The 21593-nt window shown below is 46.2% G+C and overlaps 1 protein-coding gene across 3 annotated transcripts in view; it reads left to right on the plus strand.

Moving 5' to 3' along the window:
• LOC119713012 (uncharacterized) overlaps positions 1-18228 on the plus strand; it is a 95933-nt gene extending 77705 nt beyond the window's left edge. For all 3 annotated transcript variants that reach the window (XM_072026436.1, XM_072026435.1, XM_072026437.1), the window contains 9 exons: positions 3393-3514; positions 8820-8877; positions 9680-9982; positions 10367-10511; positions 11093-11259; positions 12087-12218; positions 12643-13333; positions 17229-17286; positions 18089-18228. In XM_072026436.1, the coding sequence (XP_071882537.1) occupies positions 3441-3514; positions 8820-8877; positions 9680-9982; positions 10367-10511; positions 11093-11259; positions 12087-12218; positions 12643-13182 (1419 nt within the window). In that variant the 5' untranslated portion in view covers positions 3393-3440 and the 3' untranslated portion in view covers positions 13183-13333; positions 17229-17286; positions 18089-18228. The remainder of the gene's footprint in view (positions 1-3392; positions 3515-8819; positions 8878-9679; positions 9983-10366; positions 10512-11092; positions 11260-12086; positions 12219-12642; positions 13334-17228; positions 17287-18088) is intronic.
• The last annotated feature ends 3365 nt before the right edge of the window (positions 18229-21593 follow it).

A 21593-nucleotide genomic window follows, 5' to 3' on the forward strand; every position in this document is an offset into this window, starting at 1 on the left:
AACTATGAAATATGCTATGAAATGTGAAACTCTTGAAATAAGATCTTTCATTGCAATTTCATCCTCAGAAAATATGTAATTTGACAAAAGCTCATGATTTTTTTGAGGGTTTGCTTAAAAATAGGATAAACAGTCTTAATTCCCTTGAAAAATATATTAAACTTTCCATTAAGTAATGACTATTTTGTTTAATTTTATAATCAATATGTATGCAAATTGAAAGTATTGTGCATTTTGGTACAAGCTTCCTTTCTTAGAAGAGCAGATGAAAAACAAACAAAAATCCCTACTCTATGGCTTCATATTGAGCAAAACTTTACACTCTCCTTGAAGTCAGAAATGCAGGATGGTAACTTAAATTTTCCTTTCTGCTTCTGATAGAAAGTCAGCTTTGACCGGGCCTGGTGCCCGTGCAGTTTATACCAGGTGAGAACATAGAAAACATACAGGGGACAGAACCATAACAAAGAAGGGCCTTGCTGGCTTGATGTCTAAAAAGAAAACAAGAAACAAATAGATTTTTTTTGGAATGTTTTTTCTCATGTCAGGGTCTAAGTCTTTTTTCTATGATATTTTATTATATTTCCGATTGAAAACGGATGGACTTACTTACAAACTGTGTTTTCTGATGAAAACCTACCAGCCTCTCAGGACTGTTGGTATGGTAGGGTTGTAGCTGTCTCTATTGATCCTAATTTAAAGCTGTAATTGCAAATAAAAACATCATTATGTCCCCCAGCTACCTTAATTGAAAGGATTGATTCACAGGAGAAAAGCATGATAAGAACTTTCTACACGGACCAACTGCTTATGGACAATTTAACACCTTCATTTCAGCACAGCCTGGGTTGGTTCTTGCATGGAAGAATGTCCTGGGGATTGGGGAGAAACCTCTTCTCTTCCAATATCTGCCTTCTTTCATGAGTTCCACCTGAAATAAAACAGAGCATCCATCTAGGACTGTGTAGGCAGCAGGAGGGTCACTGGCTTGGTCTCCCAGTTTGTACAAGGGTACAGAGAAGCCACCAGTGCAGTTCAGTATTTGAAGGATATAGACTCCAGTTGTGTGAAAATAATAACATAACAGGTCCTAAAAGGATAGGAAGAAGTATATTATGGCTATGAATCTACTTGCTAGCCTGAAGTGGATTGATTCTTTACATCTTCATAAATTGTATTCTTTCAATCATTTCCTCATAGATGGATGTTGATATTCTTTAACCTTGCAATATGGTTTTCTCTTGGTACAATGTAAAAATGAGATAAAATCAAGTCATTTCCTTTACAGCAACAAACTTCTAATCTGAAAGTACTCATTATATTCAGTAATATTTCAAGTTGAGCCCTGAAAACATGTAGTCTGCAGAATTGCTGTGTCTATGATTTTTAAGCATATGAGATTCTGTTAGTTCGTATGACAGTCTTTTAGCTCTAGCTTACCTGCTCTTTCATGCCAAAACTTTTCTGGTCTCAGCTGATATTACAGTTCATTAAGTATGTCCTTTAATTATAAAAATAGTATAAGGATGTAGAGTATTTTGCAAAGTCTGTGTGTGAGAAAATATACAAATAAAGCTAGACAAATCTGTCTGAGGTGAATATTGCTCTGATACAAATTCCTTAAAGGAAATAGTGGAGGATTAAGATGATGAATTTTCACATGTGTTTCAGTATAGGAACCCCCTGCAAGAAACATGACTGTTTCATAACAGCCTGGGGAGGGGAACATCCAAGTCCTTCCAGGTACCAAAAGTGCTTTCAAGGATCTCAGCCCAAAAGATTAGCTCTTCTTTAGCAATTCAGGTTATTTTGTCTTCAGAGCCAAATAATTCTACTTATGTTACAGTATAACAAGCCAGTCATGTCTGCTTAATGTACTCACCTTGGAGATGCCCTGTAGGGCAAGAAATATTTTTATAATTCTGATTAAGATCAATAGGGAAAAAAAAATGGGTTTACCTCTATGATTGACTGTAAGAGTGAGATGCCATTACTCAAGGGAACACATTTCATTGGGCAGAGTTCAAATACGTGTAACAATCTTCAATCCTTTAAAAATAAGTTACTATTTTTAAAGCATTAAACAAAACTCTTGTTTATTAGATGAAATTATCAATTGTTTTGTCTTCCAGAGGTAAACAAAGAACTGAGGGAGTCTCAAACAGTCTCTCAGTCTTATGACCTTATGGTCACTGTCCAAAATACCAGCGGTAATATTCCAGGCTGTAGAACTCAGAAGAAAAGCAGATACTCAGCAGGGTTAGCCCAGTGTCTTTCCGAGTAATCCCTTGTTTTTGCAAAACATTTCCATATGGGAAACTCGATCACATAGCAGAAATACTGAAAACAGTGTGGCCTGTTCTTTGTGTAGATACTAGTGTTGGTCGTTGAGTACCTAAAACAGCTGACAAGCCTTTGCAGCATTGCTCAACATGTCTACGTGTAAAACTGATCCGTAGTATTAGGCTCTAACCCCAGGATGGGTGGCACAGTTTGGAAGGGAAGCAGGTAGCTGGCATCAGCTGGTCTGGGGGAGTCAAGTATAGAAAGGGTCTGATGGACTGTTGCAGTTATGAAACCCTTACTCTGAACTTAATGGCAAGTTGCTTAAAAATACAAATTTGCAGCATGTACTTATGCATGGCATGGGCCAGAGGTGTAGCCCTGCATCGAAATTCTTTCCATGGGGCAAAGTTGGGATCTGGCTCTTCCCTTACCCGTTGGCAGGACTGTCTACAGCAAACTAATCCTAGAAAGCAAAGACTTAATAAAAAGTCTCAGTATCTCTCACTTTCTCTCTTTTTATAAAAGGCAAATGTGTTGCAATAATGCAGAACCATCATGCTCTCTCCGGTTACAGCTGAGTGACACTACATCAGCAGCAGAATATGTACAAATTAAACTGTAACAATGTACCAAGGAGAGGCAGAGCAATATCATAAAAATTATCCACAGCACAATATGACTAATGTTGTGTGAAATGCATTCATTGGCGAAATGATGTCTAGGTGTATCTTAAGGAGTTATGCTGATGGAGATAATGGTTATAGAACATAGATAAAGGAAGGAAAGGCGAGTGAAAGAGAAAAGGTTGCAGCAAGGGCAGGGTGGCTGCTTGGCTGAGGAGGGCTCTCAAGGAGGCAGGTTTGAATACAGGAGAGCTGTGTCCCCGTGGAGTAGAGGGGTGGGATGAGAGCTCAGCTCTACCCCTACTCGCACACCCTGCCTGAAGGTGTACTTGCTGTTTCAGGTTCACGTGCTCTCCTGCATTCTCTCCTTTCATGCTTACTTTTTGCAGTCAGGCTTTTATCTCATCAAAAAATACAAGCTGTATATGTTAAACATTGTCTAGCAATATTATTTATAAAAAACCCTTTGTTTTACCCTTGTAGGTACAAAAGCAAATAAAATCCCAAAGAGAAAGGATTGATGTTTTATTTATGTCTAAAATGAAGAAGCCAGCTCAAACTTGCCAGGAGAGGGGATGGCTGGAGCAAACACTTCATTCATTGAGGTACGTTCAAAAGTCATCAACTCTGTCCTTAATCTGAGGCTCTTTCTGAAGTGAGCAAAAGTTTTGCCTGAATAAGGAACTCAGGTATTGGTAAATAAATTTGTTTTTGCTCTTTCTGTTTAACATAGATTTGGAAAAAAAAAAAAAAATCTATGCTGTGACCCATCATGCATATCCACAGATGTTTACCTAGTATGCGAACATTTTGTTTTTAAAGGAACTCGGGGATTACCCTAGTAAGTCTTTTTAATAGCTAAATTCCCTTTTCCAAACCAACTGAGGTGCTTGGGAACTCATGGCTTCCTGAGTGTCTTTTAAAAACCTCTCTAAGTACTTTTAAAACTGGAGCACCAGACAGCAAAGGGGATCTGTCTGAACTGAAGTAGGTCTTTGTGATGAGCATTGCTGGGGTGCGGGGCCTGGTCTCTGGTATGGTTAGAAACTCTCAAATTACTAGAAAATGAAGGGCTTTTAAGAGTTCTTGATTAGTTTGCTACCTGGTTTGTTACAAAGTTTAGGCCCAAATCATGCAACATTACTTGTTTCTGATGTTGCAGTCATGTTGGCTATTTTTTTCTGTTTATTTTTTTTTTCTTTTTCTTTTTTCTTATTTATGTATTTGTGCAAGAACGGGAGGTAGGCCCAGCCAAAAATGTTGGAATCCAAATATTTTTGAAGTCCTGAGATATCCAGAGGTGGGAGTTCATTTTTTCTCCTTGTAAAGAAAGGGTCCCCTAGGAATACTTCCATGAGAGGTGAAATTCTCTGTAGATGTTGGGTGTGCTGGGCTGGGAGTTCCTGTTGCGCTCCAGCAGAGGAAGGGGAGATACAAGATCGGTGTCTTCAGCCCCAAGTCTGACCATGATCTGGGGGTTCTTTGTGCACCTCACAAACAGATGGCTTTGTTTCCAACCAACTACCTCCAGTCACTGCTGAGCACGTGCCAGGAACTCCCTACAAATGAGGCTGCCAAAGCCTGTGCAGCCACGATAGCCCCCCTCCATCGGCCTGCTCAGAGCCCCCAGCTGAGCCACGTGTTTCCCCCATGGGCAGGGATTTTCCCCCTCTCCATGCTGCAGTTTTTTTTGCTTTTACAAGTCGGTGATGTCTCCCCGCAGATGAATTTCTGTCTGTCCCTCTTCTTTGGGGAAATTTATGTCAGCCGTTTGCTCTCTGCAAGGGAAAGCACGCTTCTGCTTAGCCCTGACAGGAGGGTGTGCAGCAATACAGAGAGCTCAACCTTGAAAAGGGGGAGAGGCACTCTGGGAGTTGGGCTGTTTTATATCTCGGCCGATTCTCTTCTTTCTCTCTTCCATATCCCTTTAATAGCTTGACAGGAGAAATAGAGGGAAGATACAGCCATCTGATTAACAGTGCCTGGGCTGGGGGGCCAGGGGGGATGACAGGGAAAGGGAGCGCAGGGTGGCTACCAGCCAAGTTCCAGCAAGAAACAGAATATCTGGCTGCCTCTAATCTCCAGAGGAAAATTAAGTTACAAAAACCTTTAGTGGAAACTTTGCATACGTTCAGTACCATTGCCATGCCTGACAGAAAAAACTGATATATTATTTAGTTTATAGTTATAGAATTAAAGGCATAAGCTTTCCCACCAGGAATGAAGAAAAAAATTGCCTTAAAAACAGAAGACAAAACCTTATAAAACCCTAGAACATTTGTGCTATCAGAGCTGTTGAGAAATTCTCTGTTTAGCGTTGATGGATGATCATGTGTGAACTGCACATCTGAATGTCTTCCCAGATGAGCGGGATGAATTTTTACCCTAGCCCAGGGAGAACCCATCTTGTCTGCATAGCCACCTTCTGCAGGAGCAAGGCAGGGTGAGGGTGGGTGGCTGGAGGTGAGGAAGAGGCTCCGAATTTGTTTAGGGTGGGCACAACTGGCTGAAAAAGGGGTTTAGGTTCCAAATACAGTGACCAAGCCAGGGAGCGAAGGCTGGCACTTCGGACAAGTGCTGCTCATCCTGGCATTCATCAGAAATGTGCATATTATGCAGGCAAGAGAGGAATTACTCCTCCTCTTCCATCTATGTCATCAAAGCGTTGATGAAAAATAGCAGAGTTTGATTAAAAATAAATAACACCTAGGCCATTTTATTTAATTTAAATAAGCAACCAGTAGGGAGCTATGCATATGAGATAAATAGCCTACTTACTGAATGTTACATGTAAAGCAAGCATGGTAACCATGAGGCAAATACTTGCGTGTTACCAAGTTGTGAGAGGAAGAAGCTAGATTGTCTGGTTAAATCTTTCCTTAATTTAGCCTTATGTCAAGTTCATACGTGTGAAGTGAGATTTCTTTCACATTGACATGATTAAAGGATGCAGCCGTGTGGGTCAGCAGCACGTGCTTCCTTGGCCGGCTGCACTATGCTGCTTGCTCAGGGCGGTGGGACCCTGCCTCTGTTTGCTCAGAGAGGAGGAAGTAGGGATGCAATTTGCAAAGTTTCCCTCTACCTGCTTGCAAGCTAGCTTGCTTCCAACCTACATGCCAGCAGACCCTTTCTCATATGATTCATTCACCAGCTTCATCTGAAGGGAACATTTTCCACGCAGGGGAACATAAGACACATGTTTACATGCCATTTCCCCTCTGAGAGCTTTATTTCTCTTCAGCCTCAGGGACCTCAGCACCAGCCAAAACTCAGTATGGGGCTGAAATTGTACGCTGTCCGGCCCCGGCCGTCCCTGCGGCAAGCTGAGGCGTCTTTGTGTAAGCGTGTGCGAGCGTGAAAACAGATGTGTGCTGTCCAGAATAAATGATGCTATTCAGTGTCACAAAACGAACAATTTATGTTCAGTTTCAGTAATTAGTCAGACCAAAGAGTGAGGTGGGACAGAATTAAAAACTCCCAGTTTTCTTTTACCTCGAAAAAGCAACAGGGAGTTGCAGCTGATGACCAAAGATCCTGAGAGAGGGTAATTAAAGAGAAACAATCTTTTATGTTTGTCTTCTTCCAGTTCCTCCTGGTTTTCTTTGTGCTCCCCTTACTCTGTCTTGGACAACAAAGCCCCTGCTTCCTTTTTGGGAGGGCAGCGTGGGGACGGCGGCAGGGACAGCGCTGTAGCAGGAGTTCCTCACTGCTTCGCGCAGGGCTGTCGCACCTTGCGAGGAGCTCAGCTGGCACCTCTTGGAGCTTCTAGCAATCATGCTGTAGGACCGTCCACTCGTATGACAGTTTTTATTGTGATAATGGGAGCAAAAACCAACTCCCCTTACAACTCTGGATAGCCTCCAAAATACAACCCCCCCCCCCACACACTCCGTCTCTCTAAAAAGTAACTTCAAATGTTTAAGTTAAACCTCAGGAATAACTCACGCCCCAGAATTAAGCACCTCATTTTAGTAGAAATGGATCTCCTTTTGAAGGAACTGTTTTGTGTACTCGGGTACCAGTTCTTCTGCGTCCATTGCTTCATTTGGTGTCCCAGCCCTAAGAGTCTAGATGACAAATGTGGATTCCTCAGGAGCATTTGTTAAGACCAAAGCTTTGGGATACGTGGAAGCAGGCTCTGACGTTTTTAAATGCAGGTCTCCAGCCTGGGTTGAAGTCATGAAGGCACCAGATCGTTTTAATGGGGATCACCGTGATGGTGGACCCTCTGAAGCGATATAAAAAACAGGGAAGCTTTTTCCGACTTGTGCATCGTGGGCGTGCTTAGTGAAGCTGGCTCTAACAGCGTTTTCTTATGTGTAGGTATGAGGACGAGACATGGAAAAGGGGGAAGGAATGGTTGGGAGTTAACTCAATGAATGCTCAGCATGAAAAAGAAAAAACAAACAAATCTGGAAAGCAATGTATGTACCTCCGTACCCACTTCCTTTCACTGCAGTCTGTCACAGAATCACAGAATGTGTCACAGGTTGGAAGGGACCTCCAGAGATCATCTGGTCCAGCCCCCCTGTTCAAGCAGGGTCACCCCAAGCACGTTACATGGGATCACATCCAGACGGGTTTTGAGCATCTCCCAAGAAGACAGTCCACAAGCTCTCTGAGCAGCCTGTTGCAGTGCTCTGTCATCTGAACCGTAAAGAAGTTCTTCCTCATAAGAGGATGAAACCTCCTCCTCGTGGCTCTGTTTCACTTGCTCAGAAATCCATTCTGAAATCCACCAGCTGAACCGGGAACAATTCTTAATGTAACGTGTCAAACGTAGCACGTGTACAGAGGTCCAGCACCTAACTCAGAAATAATTCTTTAAAGTCAAGCAACAGGGCTTTGGTTGAAACAACATGGGAAGCTCCTCCTGTTCTGTATTCTGGGGGAATACACTTTTCCCTGCAGTGTATTCCCCAGGACATTTAGTACCTGTTGGCTGAACACAAACGCACAACAGAGGGTACCCCAACACAGACGGGCAGCAGGTTCTTGTGCGTCACCTTTGAGCCCGAGCCTGAGCACGGAGCTGCTTTACGAAGCCCAGGTATGGCATTGCAACTCCAGACTTCTGAGTTCACTTGCTGATTCTCTCCCTCTCTAGGTCCAAAAATGTCCACGTTGGATTTCTCCCTTAATTCCCCATTCTGAAAGAATGGCTTGGCCTAGTAGAGAGTCCTTCAATAGTTTTGTTGGCCAAAGAGCTGTAGCCTGAAAGTCAGAAGTCTCCGTCATCCTACAGGAAGAGAGAACACGTCAGGGGCAAATTGCCTGACGTTTGGATCTTTCTCTTAATTATCAAGACCAACCAACCACACGCAAAACGGCCAACATGCATAAATGAAAGAAAGCCAAGCACGGCGTGCCAGAGCTGGTCCAACAGTTGTTCTGGTTAGCTCTAAGAGAGAATTTGAAGTTAGCTAAGGAGTGGAGAATAAGAATGACAAAGTGATGCTCTCTCTGAGGGCTCTTAGTATCTACGGCCATGGTCCGCCCAAGATCTTGTCTCTGAGGACCCCAAGTTCTTTCTGGACGTGGTTCTGCAGCAGCAGCAGGTTCTGCCCCGGGGGTCTCTGGCTGGTGTATTGGGGTAAGGAAAGCCGGGGTGCCAGCTTGGCTGTCTCGGTTTCCGTATGCCCATAGATGGAGACAGTAACCTGGCAACTGGGGGCTTATTGTGTGCTCATAATGCAGCCAGACAGGATAAAAGGCAGCGCCTCCTCCTGCGGTCATCACTTCTTGGAAGTGCAGCTGTGACGAACGAGGTAGGATAAGGCTTGTCTCCAGTGTTTCCACCAGCTTGTCTCCAACAGTTCCATCCTGTGAACTGGCGATCAAGCTTCACGTTCGTTAGTCAGATGAGACCAGTGAATACGAGAGCGTTTAAATTTGCCTTCCTTTTAACAGGCACGAGATGAGTGCAGCGATGTCACAGGGTGAACGGTCCACTGGGAAGACCCTAGCGGTAAGATTAGCTCCTTCAAACTGCACCAGTTCATGCACTTTTTTGGATCTGGGTGGTCTAGTGCAAAGCTTGATACTGTTCATATGAGAAATGGGCGAAAAAAGGGGGCAAAAGAAACAAAAAGTGAAATGCTGCGGATACTTGAGGCTCTGCTTACCTGCAGCAGAAACTGCAAGCTCTTCATGTGGTGGTGTCGGAAGCGTGCAGGTAGCTCTCACGCGCGCTTTCAGGGAGTCTTTAGCGGAGACAAGATCCTCTAGTACCATGGGCAGTGAATATTGGTCCCCAGATAGAGGGAGAAGCAGCTTCTGTTCCTCTCTCGCATCCCCCTGCCTCTCTTCCCAGCATGGTCATAAAGTAAGGGCTCGGCTGCTCTCTGTTCTGTCCTGTCCTCTGGGTCCTGGGGGCTGGACTGCAGTGCTTGGGAAAAGGCATCGGCTTGAATGAGTTACGGCCCCATGGGCAACGTGTCGGTCCTTCTCCCACAGTGGACGTACTTCATTTAAACACAATAACTTCACGAGTGGCCAGCCAAAGTTAGGAATCACGGTCAGCAAAGATGGTGTGAAATGCTAAAGGCCATTGAAGCCCAACTCCAAATCTCTCTGGTTGTTCTTATTCCCCCAATTTTTCCCTGCATTTTCATAAAGGCTAAGAAGGCTCTACGAAGCCCAGGAAGCAATACTGTCTACTGACAGTAACAAAGTAAGCAAACAAACAAAAGTCCAGTCAGTCCAACACTGCAGGCTGAAGCTCAGTCTGAAATACAAGCTATGTCACGATGTACCTGTTGCATTGGCAGGGCACGATGGAGTCACGGGACGTGACCCTGCAGAAGGGCTCTCTCCAGCTCCTCGTGAAGAAACGGGAGTCCGCCAGTGCCACAAGCCCCAGCGTGGTGCGCCAGCGCCCACCAGTGCCACGGGCACGGTCACGTTCACGGAAGAGACGCATCCGTGTCAAATCCGTGGAAATACTGCGGGCACACGGTCGGCTCATGGAGACGATCGAGGAGGAGCCCCTGGACAGCTCAGGCAAGATCGAAACCTTCCCCGTTGCTGTCAAGGAGGTTGAGAGCCACTTGGAGAGCCTGGGTGGCAGGAAGGTGAGTGCAAGAAGGTTCTGCAGTTGAGAATGATTCCCCCACTATCCCTGTGGCCTTGTGATTCTAGCACTTCTGAAAACATGAGGCAAGCGTGTGCAACTGTGCCAAATCTCCTTGTTTTGCAAGGAGAGCACGGGAAATGGAAAGTGCGAGATACTGCTAAGCACGCTGGTGCGATGAGCTATCAGCTAAGCAGCACATGAATGCACCATTCACAACCTGCAGTGCCACAGAAATTGCCCATAGAGCATCCTGGAGAACACTGCTGCCAGAACAGCACCCCCTTCCAATGTGCTGCTGCTTCATGTCATTTCTGCCCCCGAGAACCCTATCGGTCTCCTACCAGGAGCTTCTAACTCCCATCCCCTTGACGTCTTCTAACAGGGAGCAGAGAGTGCGAGGACCTCCCTGTCACCAGCTCGGACTAGCGAGCCTGAGAGCAATCCAGGCGTAGCGGAGTCCACTGTTAAGAGGAGGAGGGCAGTCTCTGAGACGCTCTCAGAAAAGGGAGAAAACAGCAATGCCAAAGGTGAGTCTGACCACTTGGATCTGCTTTCTTGCTTTAGTTGAGTGCACTCGATCTCTATTTTGACGAGGGGCAACCACATTCGTGTCATCACGTGTCATCAGGAAAAGAACGTGGTGTTCTTATCGATGCCAAACAAGCTTTTTGGCTCTCTCCGTTTTATCTTTGTGTTATGGAGGAGTGCCCGAAGCCCATTAAACACTTCTGGAGCAAAACACAACAGAACGGTCTCCTATGTTTAGAGAAGATAACTTATGATGAAGACAACCCAAATCTAAAACTGTGATACCAAAACTATGGGCAGCATTCATCAATGATGAAAAAGCAGGAACTTGCTATTCTCAGTTGGTGAAGATAGTTTGGATTTGGAGAGGTGTTGCTTTCGTAACAACACCTTAGCTTTTAAGCGTGGCTTTCCGGTTTCCACAAGTCGAATGCTCTGTGCTTGATGTGTTCTAACGTAAAAGTTGTTGAACGGCTGCTGAAAAGTTGGTGTTCCTGTTCGTTTTGCCTACTGCTTTTCTTTCAAGATTCGAAACACGTGCACCCATGTCCCTCTCCCCAACTATGATGTCTGTTTGTAGTTTCAGGGGGTGGTCGCAGACCTCTGAGAGGACTTCGAGAAGCGCGCCCTCCGAAGCCTGGCAAGACGCTGCAGCTCTTTGAGGAGAATGTCTCCTTAAAGGATAAAGAGTCTCTTTGTCAAGCTGCAGCGTCTGAAGCAGAGAAGAGGAGCTGCTTTGCCAATAATGTAAGATTGCAATGTCTCATTCTCTTCTTAATTCTACGTTTGCTTTGCACAGGGTCAGACCCTAAAATACTGTCTGTATTTCTACAAGCAAGCTATCAGATGGCTCACGGGGTGGATCAAAATTTAAATCCGAAATTAGGAAACTTAGATAGCAAACAGAGTCATCCTTCAGTCTGTCTCTACCAAATGAGATTTTTCATGCTACATGCCTCTGGTCTTTTGGGCAATCCCTTTTCATTCACGGAATTGCTCTTCTTTGTAGTCCACCTTTGCCAGAACCTCATTTATGAGGGCCCTAGGCGTGAGAGAGAGCAGCAATGCGGTTATCCTATTTGCTCGTGTTCACCAAAAACGGCAGCTTCTTTAGCACAACAAATATTCTTTATTGACAAATAATAAAATCCCCTTCAGATGCACCGTGAGCTTAGAGCTCTTGGTGCTCAAACGGAAGGATTTGAAATCGCTGCGTTATAAACCAGCGGCCGTTTCAGATAAGGTACGGGAAGAGTGCAGGTGTTTTCAAACCACACAGTTCCTGCCCGCTGGCTTCTTGATTTCCTCATCGCTTTGGCGTATTCGGAGCAGATTCCTGCGGTTCCTTGGGCAGAGCAGGTTCAAATTCCCTCCTCCTGACACTGCAAAGAATGCTGCAGTTAGCTCTGTGTCCCCAAAAGGAAGAACTGTAGGAAGGCTGGCCCAAGTGAACTGTGTGGAGAACATAGGAACCGCTTCATTTACCCTCTAGAAGCCCTTGCCCTTTCTTGTTGACATGGACAGGACGTTCTTGCTACCAATGGAAACCACCTGGCCTTATTTAATCCCTCTAGATTTCCGAGGAGACCAAGGCCTGCACTGCGCCTGGCGGCCTGGCCGCAGTCAGGAGGCACTCTGAGGACAGGCAGACCGCCTCCTCGAGGATGAGCGATGCTCGTTGCCAGCAGGAGCAGAAAACTGCACAGGTAACAATGCCATTTGTAATAGTAACCAAGGAGGTCTTCTATGCTAAAGAGCTTGAGGGAAAAATACCATGATTTGCTTGGAAAGGTGTGTGCTTTTAGTTCGAGGTATCTTCCCGTGTAAGTTAGAAATGCGTAAGATTAGACATCGGTTCATCTCATACAGTCTGAATTCCGATTTTCACTATGCAGTTGCAATTTTAAATGTAAGCCGTGAAAGTGGTGGGAATAAAGGAAGCTTAGCAATCAGGGGCACATAAAGAAGTATTTAGTACAGTCTGTAATTCAGCAAGTATTTCTACTGTGTGACAAACACAACTAAAGAAGAAGTCAATGAACACTTCTGCTTTTCCTTTCCTTCTCTGCTGAAGGCAATCTCTTCTTTCCTTGTTTTCGATCTCTAAATGTGTGTATTTTCTGTCACCAGTTTCTCAGATACACCGAATCTGTCCACTGGAGAAGTGATGAAAAGTGCCCAAAAGTTGAAGGCGGTATGAACCAGCCATTTATAGCGGCAGAGAAGATGGAAGCGCTAAGACAGCCAAAATCTACAATGTCTTCAGTGGCTTCCAGAATGAAAGCAATTAATGCAATCCTCAAGAATCAACAGCTTCCTATAAGATGCCCACGCCATCTTGAAGCTGGTGGACCAAATCCGGAGTGCAAAACAAAGGAATCCTCTGTGATCCAGGTGTTTCCGAATCTTAAGGAGCCACAGAGGAGGGAGCCATTACGCCAGCCGATAAAGAAAATCAATTCTGCAGCTTCCAGACTGAAGGCCATCAATGAAATGCACAAGAGCCAAAGTAATCTTCTAGGATGGCCAAACCAGCAAGAAGCTGCTTTAGTGGCTTACGATATGCAGTGGCGTGAAACCCCAGAATGCGATGGAAAGAACAAAGATGAAGCCCTCGCAGGCCACGTGTTGTGCAGCAATGCACATCACGTTTCCAATAAAAACCTGTAATGACTTAAAAGTAACAGACTTGTCTGAATTTTTGCTGCCTGTCTCTCCTCCCTCCTTCAAGATTTCCCTCGTGCAAGATGCTATCAGGACAAGGCGTGAAGTTGGATGTGTAAAACAGATTAAGAAGATTTTTGTCAACATTGGTACCCCAGTAAGTGCTGTGAGTAATGTGCAAGCTAGAGAAAGCGAGCCCCAAATCCCATTTTGATTCGGAAAGGCAGCTGGAGCAGAATTATGGAAAACTCTGTCTCAGACAGTACCAGAGTTTTGACAAGTGCATTTTGTGACGTGACCCTGCTGAGTGTGAGCCAGCACGGAGGCAGGAGCCGGGCAGGTGAGCTACTGTGTTGCGTGAAACACCGTGTTGACAGCGGTGCTCATGTATAGGCTGTAGGGCTTCGCGTGAAAGATCTTTCCTACCCAGTAGAAGGCAGTGCTTGATATTTTCAGTTAAACAGAGTGAAGGGTGGTCCCAATGACAAGGATCACGAGCTGCCGGGCTGTTTTCCATGTCTGCTGTTACAAAGATAAGGATGTTTGTCTTCTTCCAGTTCCTCCTGGTTTTCTTTGTGCTCCCCTTACTCTGTCTTGGACAACAAAGCCCCTGCTTCCTTTTTGGGAGGGCAGCGTGGGGGCGGCGGCAGGGGCAGCGCTGTAGCAGGAGTTCCTCACTGCTTCGCGCAGGGCTGTCGCACCTTGCGAGGAGCTCAGCTGGCACCTCTTGGAGCTTCTAGCAATCATGCTGTAGGACCGTCCACTCGTATGACAGTTTTTATTGTGATAATGGGAGAAAAAAACAACTCCCCTTACGACTCTGGATAGCCTCCAAAATACAACCCCCCCCACACACACACTCCGTCTCTCTAAAAAGTAACTTCAAATGTTTAAGTTAAACCTCAGGAATAACTCATGCCCCAGAATTAAGCACCTCATTTTAGTAGAAATGGATCTCCTTTTGAAGGAACTGTTTTGTGTACTCGGGTACCAGTTCTTCTGCGTCCATTGCTTCATTTGGTGTCCCAGCCCTAAGAGTCTGGATGACAAATGTGGATTCCTCAGGAGCATTTGTTAAGACCAAAGCTTTGGGATACGTGGAAGCAGGCTCTGACGTTTCTAAATGCAGGTCTCCAGCCTGGGTTGAAGTCATGAAGGCACCAGATCGTTTTAATGGGGATCACCGTGATGGTGGACCCTCTGAAGCGATATAAAAAACAGGGAAGCTTTTTCCGACTTGTGCATCGTGGGCGTGCTTAGTGAAGCTGGCTCTAACAGTGTTTTCTTATGTGTAGGTATGAGGACGAGACATGGAAAAGGGGGAAGGAATGGTTGGGAGTTAACTCAATGAATGCTCAGCATGAAAAAGAAAAAACAAACAAATCTGGAAAGCAATGTATGTACCTCCGTACCCACTTCCTTTCACTGCAGTCTGTCACAGAATCACAGAATGTGTCACAGGTTGGAAGGGACCTCCAGAGATCATCTGGTCCAGCCCCCCTGTTCAAGCAGGGTCACCCCAAGCACGTTACATGGGATCCCATCCAGACGGGTTTTGAGCATCTCCCAAGAAGACACTCCACAAGCTCTCTGAGCAGCCTGTTGCAGTGCTCTGTCATCTGAACCGTAAAGAAGTTCTTCCTCCTAAGAGGATGAAACCTCCTCCTCGTGGCTCTGTTTCACTTGCTCAGAAATCCATTCTGAAACCCACCAGCTGAACCGGGAACAATTACTAATGTAATGTGTCTAACTGTGGGTGACCCGTTTGGTGATAATCTGGAGCTGAGTAATAATAGAGCGGTGCACTAAAAGTGAGGAGGGAGGTGGCTCGGGGACATGGTGTGGCAAACAGCTAGAGAGGAGGAAGTTGGAAGTGATGGGAGGAGGTTCCGGGATCTGGTGGAGCCAATAAAACGACCCATCTACGACATGTCTGGTGGGGAAGCCGATGGCTAACAAAGACTGGACTGTCTGCTAGTGAAGTGCAAGCGCCTCTAGAGCCACAGGAATGAGATATCCTGGGATGCGTAAGAGCAACAGCATGTGTAAGGTTCAATTGCTTGAGAAAGAAACAAATCATGAAAGAAATGGTCAAGGCCACACTTGCTCCTTATTGCAATGCATCTCTTTGGTGTAATTACACAAAACTAGAATAGCATCGTTCCTTGCGCCAGGAACCGCTCTGCTCGGCTGTGGGATCGACTGTGGAACAGATGCCCATCAGTGCACCCCAAGCATTTTCCTCGGAGGGGTCTCCGCTCTCAGCTGCTCACCAGGACCTCCTGAAGCTGTGGACAAATGATATTAAGTGCTATTTTCTTGTGGTATGAATGAGAATTGCAAGAGGCCTCTCTGCATGGCGGTGTGGTAGTGCTGTGCGAGTGAGATGCAGCATCTCTGCGAAGCAACATCCCTAGTGCTTAGTGGTTTGTTGAGTGATGTAGATTCTAGTAGGCACGCTGCTTTTACGTAACTCTGCATGTGATTTTCACTTTGTTGCTTCTTGTACCGTGCATCCTGCAATATCTGCGGTGATTGTTAGGCAATCTATCGAAAGCATTTGGTTAATGAAAAATAAAAAAGGGGGAATTGTGGAAAAGGAATTTGCAGGTAGCTCTGCGCTGTTTCACACGTCCCCGAATGAGAGATAATGAGGAAACCAGCAGTAGAAACAAAAACTTGAGCAAGGTTGAGATAAAGGCAGTTGGCTACAGTGTTGAAGATGATCTCTGGGGCAGTGGCCAACTGCTGGCTGGCTCGAAGCACGTGTCTGAGGGTCTCTAACCAATTGTATGAGAGATTTGGGCACGTGGACAGCGCGTGGAGCTACGGGGAAAGTATATGTAGTAGTGAAAAAGGGCAAGAAAGGCCTCCTGTTGAAGAGCCATCAGGAGTCTGTGTCTTGCATCCCTTCACCTAGCTTAGCACGTGTACAGAGGTCCAGCGCCTAACTCAGAAATAATTCTTTAAAGTCAAGCAACAGGGCTTTGGTTGAAACAACATGGGAAGCTCCTCCTGTTCTGTATTCTGGGGGAATACACTTTTCCCTGCAGTGTATTCCCCAGGACATTTAGTACCTGTTGGCTGAACACAAACGCACAACAGAGGGTACCCCAACACAGACGGGCAGCAGGTTCTTGTGCGTCCCCTTTGAGCCCGAGCCTGAGCACGGAGCTGCTTTACGAAGCTCAGGTATGGCATTGCAACTCCAGACTTCTGAGTTCACTTGCTGATTCTCTCCCTCTCTAGGTCCAAAAATGTCCATGTTGGGTTTCTCCCTTAATTCCCCATTCCAAAAGAATGGGTTGGCCTAGTAGAGAGTCCTTCAATAGTTTTGTTGGCCAAAGAGCTGTAGCCTGAAAGTCAGAAGTCTCCGTCATCCTACAGGAAGAGAGAACACGTCAGGGGCAAATTGCCTGACGTTTGGATCTTTCTCTTAATTATCAAGACCAACCAACCACACGCAAAACGGCCAACATGCATAAATGAAAGAAAGCCAAGCACGGCGTGCCAGAGCTGGTCCAACAGTTGTTCTGGTTAGCTCTAAGAGAGAATTTGAAGTTAGCTAAGGAGTGGAGAATAAGAATGACAAAGTGATGCTCTCTCTGAGGGCTCTTAGTATCTACGGCCATGGTCCGCCCAAGATCTTGTCTCTGAGGACCCCAAGTTCTTTCTGGACGTGGTTCTGCAGCAGCAGCAGGTTCTGCCCCGGGGGTCTCTGGCTGGTGTATTGGGGTAAGGAAAGCCGGGGTGCCAGCTTGGCTGTCTCGGTTTCCGTATGCCCATAGATGGAGACAGTAACCTGGCAACTGGGGGCTTATTGTGTGCTCATAATGCAGCCAGGCAGGATAAAAGGCGGCGCCTCCTCCTGCGGTCATCACTTCTTGGAAGTGCAGCTGTGACGAACGAGGTAGGATAAGGCTTGTCTCCAGTGTTTCCACCAGCTTGTCTCCAACAGTTCCATCCTGTGAACTGGCGATCAAGCTTCACGTTCGTTAGTCAGATGAGACCAGTGAATACGAGAGCGTTTAAATTTGCCTTCCTTTTAACAGGCACGAGATGAGTGCAGCGATGTCACAGGGTGAACGGTCCACTGGGAAGACCCTAGCGGTAAGATTAGCTCCTTCAGACTGCACCAGTTCATGCACTTTTTTGGATCTGGGTGGTCTAGTGCAAAGCTTGATACTGTTCATATGAGAAATGGGCGAAAAAAGGGGGCAAAAGAAACAAAAAGTGAAATGCTGCGGATACTTGAGGCTCTGCTTACCTGCAGCAGAAACTGCAAGCTCTTCATGTGGTGGTGTCGGAAGCGTGCAGGTAGCTCTCACGCGCGCTTTCAGGGAGTCTTTAGCGGAGACAAGATCCTCTAGTACCATGGGCAGTGAATATTGGTCCCCAGATAGAGGGAGAAGCAGCTTCTGTTCCTCTCTCGCATCCCCCTGCCTCTCTTCCCAGCATGGTCATAAAGTAAGGGCTCGGCTGCTCTCTGTTCTGTCCTTTCCTCTGGGTCCTGGGGGCTGGACTGCAGTGCTTGGGAAAAGGCATCGGCTTGAATGAGTTACGGCCCCATGGGCAACGTGTCGGTCCTTCTCCCACAGTGGACGTACTTCATTTAAACACAGTAACTTCACGAGTGGCCAGCCAAAGTTAGGAATCACGGTCAGCAAAGATGGTGTGAAATGCTAAAGGCCATTGAAGCCCAACTCCAAATCTCTCTGGTTGTTCTTATTCCCCCAATTTTTCCCTGCATTTTCATAAAGGCTAAGAAGGCTCTACAAAGCCCAGGAAGCAATACTGTCTACTGACAGTAACAAAGTAAGCAAACAAACAAAAGTCCAGTCAGTCCAACACTGCAGGCTGAAGCTCAGTCTGAAATACAAGCTATGTCACGATGTACCTGTTTCATTGGCAGGGCACGATGGAGTCACGGGACGTGACCCCGCAGAAGGGCTCTCTCCAGCTCCTCGTGAAGAAACGGGAGTCCGCCAGTGCCACAAGCCCCAGCGTGGTGCGCCAGCGCCCACCAGTGCCACGGGCACGGTCACGTTCACGGAAGAGACGCATCCGTGTCAAATCCGTGGAAATACTGCGGGCACACGGTCGGCTCATGGAGACGATCGAGGAGGAGCCCCTGGACAGCTCGGGCGAGATCGAAACCTTCCCCGTTGCTGTCAAGGAGGTTGAGAGCCACTTGGAGAGCCTGGGTGGCAGGAAGGTGAGTGCAAGAAGGTTCTGCAGTTGAGAATGATTCCCCCACTATCCCTGTGGCCTTGTGATTCTAGCACTTCTGAAAACATGAGGCAAGCGTGTGCAACTGTGCCAAATCTCCTTGTTTTGCAAGGAGAGCACGGGAAATGGAAAGTGCGAGATACTGCTAAGCACGCTGGTGCGATGAGCTATCAGCTAAGCAGCACATGAATGCACCATTCACAACCTGCAGTGCCACAGAAATTGCCCATAGAGCATCCTGGAGAACACTGCTGCCAGAACAGCACCCCCTTCCAATGTGCTGCTGCTTCATGTCATTTCTGCCCCCGAGAACCCTATCGGTCTCCTACCAGGAGCTTCTAACTCCCATCCCCTTGACGTCTTCTAACAGGGAGCAGAGAGTGCGAGGACCTCCCTGTCACCAGCTCGGACTAGCGAGCCTGAGAGCAATCCAGGCGTAGCGGAGTCCACTGTTAAGAGGAGGAGGGCAGTCTCTGAGACGCTCTCAGAAACCGGAGAAAACAGCAATGCCAAAGGTGAGTCTGACCACTTGGATCTGCTTTCTTGCTTTAGTTGAGTGCACTCGATCTCTGTTTTGACGAGGGGCAACCACATTCGTGTCATCACGTGTCATCAGGAAAAGAACGTGGTGTTCTTATCGATGCCAAAGAAGCTTTTTGGCTCTCTCCGTTTTATCTTTGTGTTATGGAGGAGTGCCCGAAGCCCATTAAACACTTTTGGAGCAAAACACAACAGAACGGTCTCCTATGTTTAGAGAAGATAACTTATGATGAAGACAACCCAAATCTAAAACTGTGATACCAAAACTATGGGCAGCATTCATCAATGATGAAAAAGCAGGAACTTGCTCTTCTCAGTTGGTGAAGATAGTTTGGATTTGGAGAGGTGTTGCTTTCGTAACAACACCTTAGCTTTTAAGCGTGGCTTTCCGGTTTCCACAAGTCGAATGCTCTGTGCTTGATGTGTTCTAACGTAAAAGTTGTTGAACGGCTGCTGAACAGTTGGTGTTCCTGTTCGTTTTGCCTACTGCTTTTCTTTCAAGATTCGAAACACGTGCACCCATGTCCCTCTCCCCAACTATGATGTCTGTTTGTAGTTTCAGGGGGTGGTCGCAGACCTCTGAGAGGACTTCGAGAAGCGCGCCCTCCGAAGCCTGGCAAGACGCTGCAGCTCTTTGAGGAGAATGTCTCCTTAAAGGATAAAGAGTCTCTTTGTCAAGCTGCAGCGTCTGAAGCAGAGAAGAGGAGCTGCTTTGCCAATAATGTAAGATTGCAATGTCTCATTCTCTTCTTAATTCTACGTTTGCTTTGCACAGGGTCAGACCCTAAAATACTGTCTGTATTTCTACAAGCAAGCTATCAGATGGCTCACGGGGTGGATCAAAATTTAAATCCGAAATTAGGAAACTTAGATAGCAAACAGAGTCATCCTTCAGTCTGTCTCTACCAAATGAGATTTTTCATGCTACATGCCTCTGGTCTTTTGGACAATCCCTTTTCATTCATGGAATTGCTCTTCTTTGTAGTCCACCTTTGCCAGAACCTCATTTATGAGGGCCCTAGGCGTGAGAGAGAGCAGCAATGCGGTTATCCTATTTGCTCGTGTTCACCAAAAACGGCAGCTTCTTTAGCACAACAAATATTCTTTATTGACAAATAATAAAATCCCCTTCAGATGCACCGTGAGCTTAGAGCTCTTGGTGCTCAAACGGAAGGATTTGAAATCGCTGCGTTATAAACCAGCGGCCGTTTCAGATAAGGTACGGGAAGAGTGCAGGTGTTTTCAAACCACACAGTTCCTGCCCGCTGGCTTCTTGATTTCCTCATCACTTTGGCGTATTCGGAGCAGATTCCTGCGGTTCCTTGGGCAGAGCAGGTTCAAATTCCCTCCTCCTGACACTGCAAAGAATGCTGCAGTTAGCTCTGTGTCCCCAAAAGAAAGAACTGTAGGAAGGCTGGCCCAAGTGAACTGTGTGGAGAACATAGGAACCCCTTCATTTACCCTCTAGAAGCCCTTGCCCTTTCTTGTTGACATGGACAGGACGTTCTTGCTACCAATGGAAACCACCTGGCCTTATTTAATCCCTCTAGATTTCCGAGGAGACCAAGGCCTGCACTGCGCCTGGCGGCCTGGCCGCAGTCAGGAGGCACTCTGAGGACAGGCAGACCGCCTCCTCGAGGATGAGCGATGCTCGTTGCCAGCAGGAGCAGAAAACTGCACAGGTAACAATGCCATTTGTAATAGTAACCAAGGAGGTCTTCTATGCTAAAGAGCTTGAGGGAAAAATACCATGATTTGCTTGGAAAGGTGTGTGCTTTTAGTTCGAGGTATTTTCCCGTGTAAGTTAGAAATGCGTAAGATTAGACATCGGTTCATCTCGTACAGTCTGAATTCCGATTTTCACTATGCAGTTGCAATTTTAAATGTAAGCCGTGAAAGTGGTGGGAATAAAGGAAGCTTAGCAATCAGGGGCACATAAAGAAGTATTTAGTACAGTCTGTAATTCAGCAAGTATTTCTACTGTGTGACAAACACAACTAAAGAAGAAGTCAATGAACACTTCTGCTTTTCCTTTCCTTCTCTGCTGAAGGCAATCTCTTCTTTCCTTGTTTTCGTTCTCTAAATGTGTGTATTTTCTGTCACCAGTTTCTCAGATACACAGAATCCGTCCACTGGAGAAGTGATGAAAAGTGCCCAAAAGTTGAAGGCGGTATGAACCAGCCATTTCTAGCGGCAGAGAAGATGGAAGCGCTAAGACAGCCAAAATCTACAATGTCTTCAGTGGCTTCCAGAATGAAAGCAATTAATGCAATCCTCAAAAATCAACAACTTCCTGTAAGAGGTCCACGCCATCTTGAAGCTGGTGCACCAAATCCGGAGTGCAAAAGAAAGGAATCCTCTGTGATCCAGGTGTTTCCGAATCTTAAGGAGCCACAGAGGAGGGAGCCATTGCGCCAGCCAATAAAGAAAATCAATTCTGCAGCTTCCAGACTGAAGGCCATCAATGAAATGCACAAGAGCCAAAGTAATCTTCTAGGATGGCCAAACCAGCAAGAAGCTGCTTTAGTGGCTTACGATATGCAGTGGCGTGAAACCCCAGAATGCAATGGAAAGAACAAAGATGAAGCCCTCGCAGGCCACGCGTTGTGCAGCAATGCACATCACGTTTCCAATAAAAACCTGTAATG

Source organism: Anas platyrhynchos, chromosome 21, assembly GCF_047663525.1.
Source record: "Anas platyrhynchos isolate ZD024472 breed Pekin duck chromosome 21, IASCAAS_PekinDuck_T2T, whole genome shotgun sequence".
Taxonomy (NCBI): Eukaryota; Metazoa; Chordata; class Aves; order Anseriformes; family Anatidae; genus Anas; species Anas platyrhynchos.